Raw genomic sequence first — 16,178 nt, 5'->3', positions numbered from 1 at the left:
ACTTAGGTCCATTAATTTCAATGGGTTTACTCTTAGGGTGACTAGCATTGGATGCAACCATTGAGCTCTATGGAAGAAAGGTGGCGTGCACATATAATAAATCCTACATACTAAAAGCAAACTCATTCTCCTCTGTATCCTCATGTAGCTAAAAGACAGTTGGGAGGAGGAGGCGGGCGATCAGGCAGGATTTCCCCCTTGTGTCCCCAGCCTCTGTTTTGTGTAACATCTTGCCTAATATAGGGTTATTGAGTTGTTGAAACTTGCTCACTATTTTGTGACATTTTGCATGGTCCTAGGAATGGTATTGCCCAACTGTGCATTTTGGAAAATCAGCATGGACAAAAAGTGTCTTTGGATAATAACGACGTATATACCATGGTCATGTCCTAGAGGAAAGTCCATCTTCTCCATGATAAGAGACTGCAAGGGAAGATGTCCATACATTCTCCATTCCATTCCACTAATTCTCCTACTTGGAAAGTCTCGGTTTGGGGCCTTGAAATCTAGTGCAGGAACATTCATGGCAGTGATGGTGAACCTTTAGACCTCCAGTTGTTGCTGAACCTTTCAGCCCCCAAATATTGATGGCATATTATCCCTTGCCATTGGCTATGGTTGCTGGGGCTGATGGGAGTTGTAGTTCGGCAACCTCCAGAGACCCAAAGGTTCCCCACACCTGTTCTACTGTTCACAGCAATCTGTCCAGCCCAACACCAGACACACATTTTGACAAATTTAAGCCAGCCCAAAAAACCATTTACTAGCCCCAAATAGAGGCCTCTGGGGAAATGGCTCCACCAGGTGGAGGCTACAACACTTAGAGACACCACATGTATACTGTTCATCATCAAAAAAAGTATTTATGTCACTTCAGAAAACTCTAAACAACATAAGACAAGCCTGCTGGATCAACCAATGCCCCATCTTGTCTAGCATCCTGTTCTCACAGTGGCCACCCAAGAACGTTGGGGAGCCAGCAAGCTAAGCATGAGCGCAACGGCATTCTTCCCCACTTGTGATTCCTAGCAACTGATAGTCAGAGGCATGCTGCTTGTGACAGGGGAAATAGAACATAGCCATCATGCTTGGTAGCCATCAATAGACTTATCCTCCTGCCTCCTGTGGGAGCAAGTTCTATAGTTTGACTATGCGGAGTGTGAACGAGTACTTTCTTCTATCTATCCTTGATCTTCCAGCGTTCAACTTCATAGGATGCCTGTAAGTTCTAGGGTTATAACAAAGGGAGAAGACATTTTTTCTCTGTCTACTTTCTCCACACCATGCATAGTTTCACAAATGACCTTTCCATCCAGTGCAAGAGATCCACATGTTAAATATTGTGCTCACCCCTTTGCCATCCAGTACTGAGAAACAGTTCCAATGAGAGTGGAGGAGGCTGTAAAGTGAAAGGCAATTATGAGTGTGGACTTCCTCTTGGTTTGTTCTGATTGGTTTGTTGGTGACGTTAGAGGATGTTGCACCAGAGCAGGTTTTCTCTCACACTTTCCATGGCATTTCCCTGCCACTTTCCTTATTGCAAAAAGTCCAATCTGGATTTACCAATCTGCTACAATTGCACAGCCTGAATTTGTTGGTGTGTGATTGGACCCCATGTCAAAACAGCTGCAGTCTGGGAACTCCCCTAGTGTCTCAACAGATACCCACTCCAAGAACAGCACTACTCTAAGTTAGGAACACACATTCAGCTTTTGAACATTTGAACAAATAGCTGGACAGGTGTGATATTAATTAAAAGCTCTGTAGTCTTGAGCAAAAACAAAACCTGCCGATAATTAGAGTAAAATGACTTGAGTTAAATGAACAAAAGGCTGTAATTTATTCTCTCCTCTCTCCTTCTGATGACTGGATTCAATCTAATGACATTGGAGAATATGTAAATTGATCAGCAGGTGAAAATGCCCTTGACTGAGTAAATTATATGCGGTATTACCTTTCTCGTAGCATTTGAAAAAGCGCTAATCGACTTAATATGTACCAGCCATAGCTGAGGTGACTTGTTCACAAAGCAAAATTAGCCCACTAATAGGTTTATCCCAACATCCCCACCTTCCTTGTCACCCTATTCATTGTTTCCTCTTCTGACTTATATTTAAAAAAGAGATGCTGGAAAACTGCATAAGATGAGGGTGCTGATTGCATTTTGAAACACACCGGCACAGTGTCTAGCAGGGCTGCTCACAAGCCATTTCAATATTTTCTCGTAGAATCCAGAGGTTTTGCTGGGAAGAGGTCGGGTAGGGGGGCAGGAGAGGAGATGATCTGAATTTCAAGTGACTTTACGGACGTCATTGGGCCTGGGAACAGCAAGCCACCCAGCATAGTAAATCATGCAAGCCTGTCAAATGTAGGAACACCTTGGGAAGGATGTGATGTCAAATATCAGTAACTTAGCAACCTAGCCCTTTTGCTGTCTGAAGAATGAGTAAGAATGGGCACTTTCCAACAGAAGAGTAGATAAATCAACCCATATGCCAGGAGCAGCCAGGGCTACAGATGGGAGACTTCAGGTCTTTGCACTACTGCCTTGCATGGTGCAAGTCGGAGAGAATGAGAGCCTTGTATTGTGATGTCCAGTTGGCCCATGGCATTTGGAAGGACAATACAGGCATCATGGTCAGGGCAGCGGGTGGTGGTTTCCTGGATCTTCAATGCCCCAGGCTCCTCACCTTGTCTCTACCTAAGGCTTAGCACCAGTGCTGGGGAGAACTCTTTGGCAAATATTTTTAGAGCTAGAATAGAAATGGTGTCAGTTCCTGGCACTCTAGGGCAGCTGCCAAGGACTCAGGGCCCTGAAAGGGTCAACTGACAATGCCTGTCTTGGGCTGTCATTACACAGCAATTTGATAAGCACCATAACAGCAAGGCCTGGCAATTAAATCCCCATCACAACCATGCCCCAGAGCAAGATGGACACTCTGGGCAGGTTGATACATTTAAATGGCAGCAGCAAGTCTTAGGTGCTCTTGGGAGGGTTGCTGCTGCTGCCACTGCCATATGCCATCAGGGAAGCCTACAAAAGGGTACCTCAAGAGTTGAAGGAGCCCCTAAGGAAGCTCCTGCCATGTTGGGAGGCAGAGGGAAGCAAAGGAAAGTGAGGCAGCATAGCGACACTGTGACTCTGCATGCATAATCTGTACTTATGTAGAGCCTTTTCTTACTCCAGGTAAACATGCAGACAGCAGAGGATGCGGCCGCAGCATGTGGCATTGTTAGCCTGTCCATGCTGCAGCCCCCTCACATGTTCTTTCAACACATGGGTGGGTCATTAGTGGGGCGGGGGGACCACAGTTATGAAAAACTTTTATCCAAACATATTCATAAGCTGCCTTGGAAACCTCAGTGACAGAAAGGCAAGTTACAAATAGGATGGATGGATGGATGGATGGATGGATGGATGGATGGATGGGAGACCATTTCATTGTTCTGACCAATCCCCCTGGAGTTCCCTGTTTTGGCAAAGGTTTAGTGAATTTCTGCTGCTGGCTTTGTGTTGTTCTGAAATTAATATGTGTTTGTTAGGACCTCTAACCTTTCGTAGTGGGCAGCATTGTGGCTGGGCATCTGGGCCACTGTAGTGACCCAGCTCAAGGGTGGGGATCAATGTCCCCTCCACGTCTGCCCCGGCCGTGTGACCCCTGCCCAGCCAACCTTTGCCAGCAGGAGGAGGGGCTGTGGGTAATTTAAACAGTGGTGCAGCTGGGGGCTTCCCTCTCTTGCCTCCTTGCCAGATCTCCCTACCCACATGCCCTCTTTTTAAAGCTTTGTTATGGCATAACCTTGCTATAGACAAATGTCAGCCGCCTTGTTGTTGGGGCTGGGTAGGAATTTTTCCACTTGGTGAATTGGCACATGCCATTTGGTTTTCGCCTACCTAGTAGCAATCGCCACAACTTTGTAAGGTTAGGCATTGGGTAAGCCATTTTTAAATGGAGGGGGGGTTGTAGCCTCTGCCTGCCCCTCCTCATTAAGGGTATCCTGTTAAAGGGATCCGGGGGTGTGGATCCTGGCCAAAACCTGGACATGGGCTAGGGCCATGCCATGACCCCAACGGGGACCCTCCAGGGTGCTCTTATTTGATGTAAGTCATAGGGCTCCCTCTGTCGGTGGTTTACCCTTAGTGTGACTCCCTGCAGACAGGCAGGAGTCAAGATATAGCCTGGCTTCACCCAATGCCTAAACCAAACTGCTCACATCTGCAGCCAATAAAGTTATGGCCTGTTTTAGCCCGTAATCCTAAACACTTGTGTCAGTGTGTTTATTATTCAGCAGGGTACTGTGGGGCACTGGGCCTTGGCACGCAATTAGATTTCTTGCCCCAAAGTTCAGGGATGATGGGAGATGTAGTCCAGCAACATGTGGAAGGTCACATATTCTCCTTCCCTGTGCTGTTGGCTTGAGACTTCTGCCTGGCTGGCTGGCTGTCTTGGAAAATATGTTTTATTGTTTGTGCAGAAAGGAGACAGAATTAATGGAAAGCATGACCCATCGATGACATATGTAGTGCAGGCATGGAGAGTCTGTAGCCCTCTGGATGTTGTTGGACTCCAACTCCTATCAGCTTCATTGAGCATGGCCAGTAGTTATCAGGTATGGTGAAAATTGTAGTCTAACAATGTATGGGCACCAGGTCCACCAATTCCCCATCCAAGATGTAGGTGTTCTTGGAGGGGAAACTAGGGTTATATCCATCACTAGTCCTACTCAGAACAAACCCACTGAAATTAATAAACATGACTAACATAGACCCATTAATTTCAGTGGGTTTACTCTGAGTAGGACTCGGCTGAGTACAACCCCTTGTCTTAAGAGGCAATTTATCCTAACATCTATGGATTTATTTGAGTAATCTTCTCTTGTGGGCTGGGTGAGGCAAGGACTGGAGTAGAAACTGATGTATCTAGCTTGGCATTTTTTGTGCTGCCAGAGGACTCCCTGACACAGGAAAATTGCCCTTTGGCCGCATCTCCCTTGTTTTACATATGCTGTGTGTTCCCAGCTGTGCAATAATTAGACGTTGAGGGGGATGGAATCTGTCCCAGAAAATTTATATTCTGTGTCAAACTCTAATCATTTGTACAGGTGTGGAGATGATGATGATGCAGAGCTTAAGACAATGCAGCATCAGGGTCACATAAGTAGATCTCAGCGAGGCATCATAAATCTGGCCCAGTTTCATTTGCTCGGCAATATTTTCGATATCCCCAATATGTTAGACAAATCAGCAGTGGAAATTGAGATGTAAAGGCTAGTAAAAGTCCACATCAAGACTGGCTCAGCTTCTTTGCATGAAAGAGAGAGAGAGAGAGAGAGAGAGAGAGAGAGAGAGAGAGAGAGAGAGAGAGAATTTGGAATGCAATCCTGTGGCTCCTAAAAAATGTATCTTAGAGGCACCTTACTTGCTTTTTGAGCCTTTGAACTGGAGATGCTGGGGACTGAACCTGTAACCTTTCTAGCAACACCCCTACATATTCTACAGCATGTACCTCCAGACTGAAGTTGCTAGAGAGGGGTTTGTTTCCCCCCATTTTAAGCATTTGATTTTTGGTCAACAGTCCCTCAATCAAAAGAAGTATAAATTAACTAGAGACCTCTGTTTTCTGTTCCTTATCAGCTTTGGGCCAAGACTTCCTATATATAAAGTCTAAGTCCAGAAGCAAAGATATTTTACAAGGAGCAATACATTTAAAGATAAATGTTAGCTGGCGAGCCATGTGTGGTCTGCACATCATACAGAGCAGATGTTTTTAAAAACTAACTGAAACTGTGTGATGGTGCCTATCAGTAATGGGGAATGCTCTTATCCCCAACAAAAATTAGGGATTGGTCAGGAAAGTATTGTTTTCTATAACTGAGTTTTTGGGGAGCACATTTGTCTTGACTCTCTGATTCAAGATTCCTTGACAGTTTTTCTTTTAATAGGAACACTTCTTCATCACTGTAGATAGCATTACATCCTTGCATTGCTTATTGACAGAACATACTCTGCAGGCTGGTTGGCAAAACTCAAAGGCCCACTAGCCATTAGTGTAAAATAGTGTAAAATAGGGACGCAGGTGGCGCTGTGGGTTAAAGCCTCAGCGCCTAGGGCTTGCCGATCGAAAGGTCGTGGTTCGAATCCCTGCGGTGGGGTGCGCTCCCGCTGCTCGGTCCCAGCGCCTGCCAACCTAGCAGTTCGAAAGCACCTCCGGGTGCAAGTAGATAAATAGGGACCACTTACCAGCAGGAAGGTAAACGGCGTTTCCGTGTGCGGCTCTGGCTCGCCACAGCAACGATGTCACGCTGGCCACGTGACCCGGAAGTGTCTCCAGACAGCGCTGGCCCCTGGCCTCTTAAGTGAGATGGGCGCACAACCCCAGAGTCTGTCAAGACTGGCCCGTACGGGCAGGGGTACCTTTACCTTTACCTTTTAGCATGAGACCAGACCTAGAGTAAATAACACCTTTGATGTTATGCTTCCTCTGAAGGCATGTGGGGAATTGACTGGAGAGGAGAGAATATGCCCAGCCATTTTGCTGTTGTTGTCAGAAAGGGCCAGCATGAACCTGAGAAACACATTTACTTTGTTTTGTTTTTAAATGTATATATCACTTTTCCAGTTGCTCAAAGTGGTTTGCAGCAATAACTTGAGAACAAATACCGATCAAGTAGCCTAAAGAAATCCTATCTCAACACAAGAGAATCTTGGTTATAAGAATATCTGATAAACTGTTTTAGGTTTCAACCATGTCTCTGAGCAGCCACACTGAGATCCCTACACCAAGTGCTTACTGTTCTTCTTGTTCCAAAGACAACAAAGTCTGTTGACTAGAACTCAGTCAGCAAGTATGCTCAGCTGGAAAATGGTAACCCTTGAGGTATTGGGAACCAGACTGGCCCAGAATGAACATGTGGCAAACATGGGGCAGTTTTCAATATGGCAGCTAGAATTTTCAATCAATGAACAGTGACTGGAACCACATTCCTGGCATCAATTCTGCTTTTGTGAAGTTTGGCAGGAGAGCTAGAGGGACTTAGGGATTTTTTTCCCAGCCCAAGGGCCATATTCCCTTCCAAGCAATATCCTAAGGGCCACATACCAGTAGTAGGTGGTGCCAGAGGCAAAAGTAGGTAGAGCATTTGTACAATAGACTAGGTACTACACAAATTACTAGATCCTGCTGTCTTCTAACCTGTGTTGACCACACTGATAGATGAGTGGGGCTTAAAAACTGCTAGTCATCTGATGTCACCATGATGTCAGCTGAAGCATTTTCCTTTGCCTGTGTGCTTTGAAATCAAACCATATGGGCAAAGGCATCATTTCCTGTGGGTTTTGCTGTAAGCACTGGTCAGCTGATTGATGCTTACCTCACTTCTTTATCTGTCCCATAGAATGTCAGGGTAGGGCAGGAGGGTGGGACTTGGAAAAAACAGCCTCATAGGCAAAATTAGGAGGCCCTTCTAGGGATGATCTAGGTGTGCACTTGAAACATCTTTGAAGGCAGTGTGCCCTAAGAAACAGGAAATGTGATGCTGTGGGAAGCCCTGAGGGGAGAATGGTGTTAAGATCCCTTGAAGCACAGATGCTCTGCTCAGATGTAAACCTGGAGCTGCCTGCCACTTTTTCTCTTTCCCCGGCTTTCAAGTAACGACAGAAAGTGAGCAGTACTCTTGAGTTGCTCACTGGAGACCTCTCTCCAAGAAAGTAGTGATCATTCTTCCTTATTTCTTCGCCTGAGCAATTCTGCCTTTGTCACTTTCAAAAAGAAGTTGTCATGATCCCTTCATTACCATTTTTCTTAATGTGATAAGTGAACACTACAAGGAAGCGATTGCGTCTGAAAAGGGAGAATAGTCCTCAGAAGCAGTTCTACTGACTGTTGCTCTTTGAAAAGACGGGCTGGGGGATTTTGCTAAATGTGTTGTTCTGTCTCCTTTTGCCAGTGTGGAGTTGTCATTTTAGGGCCTCTCTCTCTCTCTCTCTCTCTCTCTCTCTCTCTCGGAACATGAACATGAGTTATCCTTGTAAGAAAGAGAAAGAGATTGCTACATTACCAAGTCCAGCCTTTGTATCTCTCCAGCAAAGCGAGATCAACAACTCCATTTTGTGATTGCTGGAACTTGATAATAAATTGCATGTTGCACTGTGGGTAGGAGGGGGGAAAACAGTGTTCTTTGGCAGGTTTACTCCAGTTCCGCTTTGTATGATAACTGGTAATTGTCACTGCTTGACACTTGCAGGAGTTATGAATAACATTCACTGCTTAGGGCTAACTAGTGTAGTAATCACGGTTCTTCTGGGTGGTCTTTACATGGGCGTCTATCCAGCTTTTTCTGTGTGACCCCCTGATAAACTGTTGCTAATGAACAGCCTGCTAGTGTTTGATGACCAGCTGGAGGCAACAAAGGCAATGCATGCTGTAGTAATAATTAAGATCTGTTCTTTAAAAGAAAGGAAGGAAGAAAAAAAAGTCAGGGTTCTCAAAGCTTTCCTGAATTTCTCTGCAACAGTATTTTGTGGCCTCTTGGCTTGCCCTGGCTGAAAAACCTGATACTTAAGAGAAGACGGTGAAGGGTTTTTACCTGTGTGACTTTAGTTTAGAACATAGGACAAGTCCCACTTGATCAGGGCAATGGCCCATGTAGTTCAGCATCTTGTTTTCACAGATGTCTAAGGGAAGCACACAAGCAGGACCTAAACACAACAACATTCTCCTGACTTTTGATTCCCAACAACTGGTATTCAGAGGAATGATGCATCTGACTGTGGAGGCATAGAATAGCCACCATGACTAGTAGCCACTGATAGCCTTAACCTCCATGAATCTGGGGAAGCCTCTTTTAAAGCCATCCAAGTTGGTGGCCATCACACTCTCCTGTGGGAGGAATGAGATCCATAGCTTAACTATGAAGTAGTGCTTTATTTTGTCTGTCCTGTTCCAACATTTCATTTAACTTCCATGAGTTCTGGTGTTATGAGAGAGGGAGCAAACTTTTCTCTATCTGTTTCCTCCACTCTGTGCATACTTTTAAACACATTTATCACGTCTTTTATTGCTTGTCTTTTCTCTAAATTAAGAAACCCCCCCCCCCAAATGCTGTGACTTTTTCTCTTAGGTGAGTTTCTCCATCCCCTAGATATTTCTGAAGGTTGTAGCTTTTAGGGAGTATGGACAAGGAGAACCTTGAGGATTCCCGCATCATTTGTATTTCATAACACCATTGAGAAATTGGGAGCTTGCTCTTGAACGCCCTGAACTGTCTTCTTTTGCCTGAGTATTCCTAGGCTAGAATCCCATAATCATTATCACCCACAGTGTAGTGTGTGTTGCCATTGCCGGGAGGTAATATTAATGTGGGATGCAATCAGACCATTTTCACCATCATTATTATCATTTCAATTTATTAACCACCTTTCAACTTAAGGTCCCAAGGTGGGTTGCAACAATTAAAGCACAATATTTTAAAAAATATTTAAAACTTGTTTTTAGATAGGTCCTGAAGCATACATCTCAGGTGTTAAGAGCTAGGGTAAAGAAGTGCCTCTTCAGCATTTGCCAAAAGCTGTATAAATGAAGGTGCCAGATATACCTCTGTGTGAAGGGAGTTCCACAACTTAGGGGCTGCCTTTCCTTGTCCTTTCCTTGTCCACCACACCCTGAGCTTCAGAGGTTGGTGGATCAACCAATGGAGCACTCTCTGCTAATCTTAGCCCCCAATTCGGTCTTGTGGGGAAGGAGGCACTCTTTCAGATATTTGGGGCCTGAGTCATTTAGGGCTTTAAAAATAACATGAGCACCTTGAACTGGGCCTAGAAATGAACTGGCAAGCTGTGCAGCTGTTTTAAAACAGGGGTTATACAAGATCTGGAGGGAGCCTCAGCCAGTAATCTTAACTACTTCATTTTGAACCACCTGAAGTTTCTGAGTCATCTTCTGGGGTACAGTTGCTCCAAACATTCAACCTTCAGGGAGGAAAAGCCAATAAAGAAGGAATGACTTGAACTGATGCTCACAAAATTAGATTTATTTGCAAATATTTATTTGTTACATTTATATTCCTCCTTTCTTAGGAACATAAGGAACATGGGGAAGGGCCATGGCACAGTGGTACAGCATCTGATATGCATACAGAATGTCCCAGGTTCAGTCCTCAGCATCTTCAGGTAGGGCTGAGAGAGAACCCCATCTGAAGTCTTGGGGTCATACTCATTGGGGCTCTCTGGTCTCTCTCTGGTCAAAATATGCTGTAGAAATGCATACAAAAATACACAATTTAGGGGGAAATGCATTGAAAAGCTTACAAAAAATGCATTTTATGTAAAGAATACATGTAAAATACATACTTTGAGTGGAAATGCACACAATTTAAATGTGAATTCATTGTGCATGATATGTTTTTTTTGTGTGTGTGTGTGTGCAGAAAACAGATCAAAGGAGACCTATAACAGAACACATATAAAGTGACACAGAACAGAAATAACCTGAGCCATCCACCCTTTCTCCGGGAAGAACTCCCTCAGCAGAGAATTTGTGGATATAGAGCCCTTCGTGATGCTAGATTCAGTAGGATAAACATTTCATGGAGTGCATTTCATTTCAGAAGCACTGGTTTCCAAAGCACCAAAAATAAACTTCTCTGGTTTCTCTAAAGGACAAAACTAAACTGTCACAGTGCCTGTTTGTGGAATTATTCCTGAAACCATTTAGTTCTACTTTATGCACTAAGCCTCCAAACCACTGGAGTCCGTCACTAATCTGCATCTTTGCAAAAGGCCCAAGATGAGTCCAGCCAAAATCCTCAAGGATTTAAACACATCAATCCCAGCCAGTGGCACATTAGCACTCAATTTAGCACATAGGAGGATTCAGAGCCTGAATTCTCCATTTCCTTGGTTTAATTCTAACTTGCTTCGTATAAGCTATTAATGCATTTCATTAAAACGGGATACTAAATTATAAACTCAAGACCATTAGGTGGATGCACAGGGCTGTGTTGTGCTGAAGTGAGCCTTTGCAATGGATTCTTCTATTTATTTTCCCTGTACAGAAGATCCTGCCAAATTTCTCCAACTTGCTTGCCACATAAATTGCAACCTGGCATACAACAGCTCTTTCTCCATACACTACAACATTTCCTTGCAAGGGAGTAGCTCCACCATCCCCTTGTTCATTTTGGTTGCCTCTTCCTCCTTTTTGGTTGCCTTCTTCTGAACCTTTCCCCACCCTACAATATCCTTTTTGAGGGGAGACAACAAGAACTGCACACAATAATTCCAAATGCAGTTGCACCATAATTTGTATAATGGCATTGTGATATCAGTAGTTTTACAATGGCAATTGTTCTACATTTTTCATTTGCAATTATCTTTTGAAAGGGCCCAGCATTCTTTGCGTTCTGAATGATCGCAGAATGGCATGAAAAACAACACATGGCTGTCAATTCCACAAGGTCTCAATAAGGATCTCCAGACAGGGGCAGAAAATGCAGAGTCAATGTTGGGAAGTGGATGCCTGCCGCTGATGTCCCAAACATTTGCATCAACCTTGCTCCCATTTGTGCGTCAATCTGTTTTGCAACTGTCGGCTAAGTTTTGTGTATGGAATTGGAATTGATTACACCGTGAAATGGAAACAGTCTGAACATACATGCATGCATACATACATACATAAAGGTAAAGGTAAAGGTACCCCTGCCCGTACGGGCCAGTCTTGACAGACTCTGGGGTTGTGCGCCCATCTCACTTAAGAGGCCAGGGGCCAGCGCTGTCCGGAGACACTTCCGGGTCACGTGGCCAGCGTGACATCGCTGCTCTGGCGAGCCAGAGTCGCACACGGAAACGCCGTTTACCTTCCCGCTGGTAAGCGGTCCCTATTTATCTACTTGCACCCGGAGGTGCTTTCGAACTGCTAGGTTGGCAGGCGCTGGGACCGAGCAGCGGGAGCGCACCCCGCCGCAGGGATTCGAACCGCCGACCTTTCGATCGGCAAGCCCTAGGCGCTGAGGCTTTAACCCACAGCGCCACCTGCGTCCCATACATACATACATTCAAATAAATGCCTTTGGATATTTCCAGCCTTGTCTGACAATTGCAAATTGTAATTACATTCTCTTCTTGGAGCAAAGCCCAAGTGTTGGCTATTTTTAAGGGAAGCCTATGTGGTAGGGTATTTTTGTTTGTTTCTTAATTTGTTTGTACTTCTTGAGATGGATGGAACAAATTATCACATACCCCTTAAAAAACCACCCATGCAGAACAAGAAGTGGCAGGTTTTGTTTTGTGGAAAGAACCCTGCCAGGGTTTTAAAATTTTCAGAGATAAAATTATATCTTACTTAGTATTAGTAGTTCTTTTTTAAAAAAAATAGCTTTCCTCCTCCTGTCCTTTGATGCAGCTTTATATATGTGTTGCTGCTCCATTGGTAAGCTGGAATTTTATGGGTTGCATCTCATGTTAGCCCAACTCAGAGTAGAGCCATTGAAAATAATGGGCATGGCTAATGGGTCTACTCTTGAGTATGATTTATGTTTGATACAACCCTGTGACTTTTGTCCAGTGCAATGCTAAGCAATTTGTTCCATTGGATTTACCCTTGCATAATGGAACTCCACACCCAAAAGATCAGAGGTTTAAAGAGCAGCATAGATAGAATGGTTTGCAAAAAGGCTTTCAAACAGCCCCATCCTGCACTCTGAAGCCCTGAGCCTTTAAAGTGTGCCATCCCCTGATGTCACTGTGATGTCAGGTGACTGGCATTTGGGAACCCCACTGTTAAATCTGGCCCTCCAGAGGTGAGGAGATAAACATCGAGGCCACCATCTAGGAAAGGCTCCTCCACTCAAATTGCATAATATACAAATAACACATCACAGATTTAAGGCAGCTCAGATTCAGCAAAGCACAATATTGGCAATTATGTCTTCAATTCTGATTTAACTGCTTCCCCCGAGACTGAGAAAAAGCCCTGATAGCTTTAGGGCAAACTCTTAACACCTGAGAAACTTGCAAGTGAGATATGAAGTCAAAGGCAATAACCCTACTCATATTTTTATTCCCCAAAATTGCTTTTGTTCCATCTGAACATGGAAGTTCTATTTAGATACTATTGCCTACAGTGGCAGCTGGTGGGGCAGTGGGGCTGATGCTGGGCTGCTCTCCCAGTTTCCTAATGCCATGCATCACTTCTGCTTACCAGGAGAGAGGGGAGAAGGCAGAAGGGAGCTCAGCATGGTGCAAGCACAGCATTGGGGCCAATCCAATGCTCCAAAAGCTGCACACACACCATGCAAGCTCCACTGCTACCTTGCCCCTCTCTCTTTCCATAAGTGGTAGTGATGCATGGTGTTGGGAAGCCCCACCTTCACCAAACCACCCTGCCAGCAACTACTGATGGCCTCTCAGCTCACGATAGATCTACCCACTATCAATCTAGCCAGCCTCCTTTTAAGACAACCAATCATTTGAAAAGAGAGCAATTGATTCTAGTCCAAATTCCTTGGGCTCATTTACTGAAAGTTTCTTGGCGTTTCTTACTTGTAGACGGGAGTTCCTCCTGCAGCAACCGCTTCACAAACCTGCCTTGCAGAATTACATGAGCCTCCTGCTAATTCTCTCCAGTCCTTCTGAGCACTGTAGGAACCATTAACCCTACAGCCTTGCAGACAAATTATGCTGCTGTTGCTTCTTTTTCCCTAGCTATTCATTAAGCATCTTCTGTATGTTATCCTTCTCAGTTCCTTACCTCAGGGCATGCACAGCTAGTTTAAAAGGATGGTTGGACGGGGGGGGGGGGGGGGGAGAGAAAAAGGAGGAGGAGACTTGGCTGGAGAAGTGTGCATGCCTAGCCCTTATAAGAAAACGCACTGTGTCAATTAAAACAATATTTAAATAATTTTTCCAGGAAGGAGTACACTTTGATAAGCAGATACATCCTTAGGGCCAAAGCAACTCCGAAGCCAACAAAACCATACCCACTTAACTGTCATTTAATCCCTTTTCTTTCAGTGCATAAACTCTGCACCCTTTCCAATAGCTAACATGACTCTGTAAGTCCAAACCACATGGAAGTAAACCCTGGTTTGATTTTCTGAACTTCCATTACACCCCACTTTAAAACATTTCTGTTACTTCTGTGATACTCAGAGATTTTTTCAAATCCTTCCAATCTTGGACGTTTAATTCTTTCCACAAATAAGTGAATGACGAAACCTTGATTATTCCCTATCAGTGTTTCGGAAGTGTATATCAGGTCCAGCTGTATTGCTAACTTAGAACAAGGGTGAGCTTCTGTGTTGGGAATAAGTATTTCACTGGAGAAAATGACGATGAACATTGAATATTACTCTTCTTATCCAGTATGGTTGTTCTGAAATCATTACACTGAGGGGTGAAAATCTTGATACCCCATTCCCCACACAGAGCTACAATCCACTAAGTGATTTAACAGACAATCCCTCTTCACAGGGAACTCTGGGAATAGTAGCTCTAGGAGGGAAACAGAGGCCTCCTAACAACACTCAGAATCCTTAATAAACTTATTTTTGGGAAGCCATGACTATTTGAAGTGGTATCATTGTACTTTAAATATATTTTAAATGGTCAATGTCTTTCTGAATGCTCATTAAATCATAAGCAAAATAGAAGGCTGTAGCCAACAAAGTTCTACTCACCATAGATCCTTTGGAATTAATGAACTTAAGGTAGTCATGGCAATGAATTTCAGTGGTTCTGCTCTGAGTAGAACTTGCATTGGCTACAACCCAGAGAAAATAGATGGGGGTATAATGTGGACTACATTATTCTGATTTTTCTTTGTTCTCTTGCTAGGAGATGACCCATTCCTGGCCTCCACCACTTACTGCTATACACACACCTGGAAAGGCTGAACAGAATAAGTTTCCCATTTCGGGCAAGGCACAGGTAGGTTAAGAGTGGACTTTGAAATGCAGATTGGGCATCAAAGGTTGGTTCAGCTGAATTAGATTACTGTTTTGGCTACAAAGGCGTCAGTTCAGCCCTGAACGTATTCGACTTAATTATGCATATGAACAATGTTGTTGTGCGCCCCATAGAGACATCTTGGAAGGGCTGGCCAGCTACAGAAGAGGGGTGGGGGAAGTTTGAAGAATTGGAGGCCAGTTATCCTGGTGAAGTGTGTGACAGGCGATGTCCGGTCCTAGGAGGTGTTGTAGTTGTCTGGGAAGGTTGTTATGGGCACTGAATCATATCCCAGGGACAAGCCCGATAGATTGCCAGAAGTGGTCCTTTATCAAATCCTGGAATAGCTCAGTCAGTAGAGCATGAGACTATTAATCTCAGGCTCATGAGTTCAATCCCATGTTGGGTAAATGCTTCCTAGATTGCAGGGTGTGGGATTAGATGACCCTTGTGGTCCCAACTCTACAGTTTTATGATTCTTTGATTCTATACCTGCCCAGAAGCTGCTTAACACTCTTATCTTGTTTCCTTGACCAAAGATGGCTCAAACTTCAAGTTGGCACTGTCTCTGCTCCATCACCTAGGACATTATTATTATTGTTATTTGTTATTTGTGTTATCTTGCCCAGGGCAACCAAAAGCAACTTATAACCAACCAACCAGCCAGCCAACAAGAAACCCCACATAGATACATTAAAACAAAGGGGGAAAGGAAATACATCCTACCCACTTATGAAAGGTCATAGATAGTTAAAGGCCAAGGGCCTGGTTATGGAAGAAAGTTTTTGCCTGGCACCTAAAGATATATAATGATGGTGCCAGGCAAGCCCACCTGGGGAGAACATTCCACAACCAGGGAGCTGAACAGTAGAAAATCCCCATCGTTGTATTGCCACACTCTGGGCCTTCCATGGAGGAGGCTTACAAAGATGGACCTCTGATGGTGATATCAGAGCCTTGGTTGGTTCATATGTCAACGCTGGCAGAAACAAGTGGCTCAGGCATAGCCCTGTAGGAAGATTGCCTGTTCACTTGCCCAGTCCAAAAAAAAAAACACAACCTTAATTTATCATGATCCAACTCATAGGCATAGATGTGCATAGCTACCTGATGGTAATAGAGGTGTCCTAGTAACTCTCAGCACCCTCATGAAACTACAGTTCCATTGATTCTTAGGGGAAGCCATGCTATAACTTTAAACGCATAGTGCAGAAAGGGCCCTAATTGGCTACAATTC

At 44.3% G+C, this 16,178-nt stretch overlaps 1 protein-coding gene across 7 annotated transcripts in view; it reads left to right on the top strand.

Annotated features, from left to right (window-relative positions):
- AFF2 (ALF transcription elongation factor 2) overlaps nt 1–16,178 on the top strand; it is a 392,417-nt gene that overhangs the window by 228,267 nt on the left and 147,972 nt on the right. For 5 of the 7 annotated variants that reach the window (XM_079962631.1, XM_079962630.1, XM_079962633.1 and 2 more), the window contains exons 5-6: nt 10,076–10,168; nt 14,831–14,923. In XM_079962631.1, the coding sequence (XP_079818757.1) occupies nt 10,076–10,168; nt 14,831–14,923 (186 nt within the window). The remainder of the gene's footprint in view (nt 1–10,075; nt 10,169–14,830; nt 14,924–16,178) is intronic. The other 2 variants (XM_079962632.1, XM_079962636.1) reach the window with 1 other exon arrangement.

Source organism: Podarcis cretensis (genome assembly GCF_951804945.1).
Source record: "Podarcis cretensis genome assembly, chromosome: Z".
NCBI classification, from domain to species: domain Eukaryota; kingdom Metazoa; phylum Chordata; class Lepidosauria; order Squamata; family Lacertidae; genus Podarcis; species Podarcis cretensis.
The sequence above is the reverse complement of the archived record's forward strand: the minus strand, read 5'-3'. Positions and strand labels throughout refer to the sequence as shown.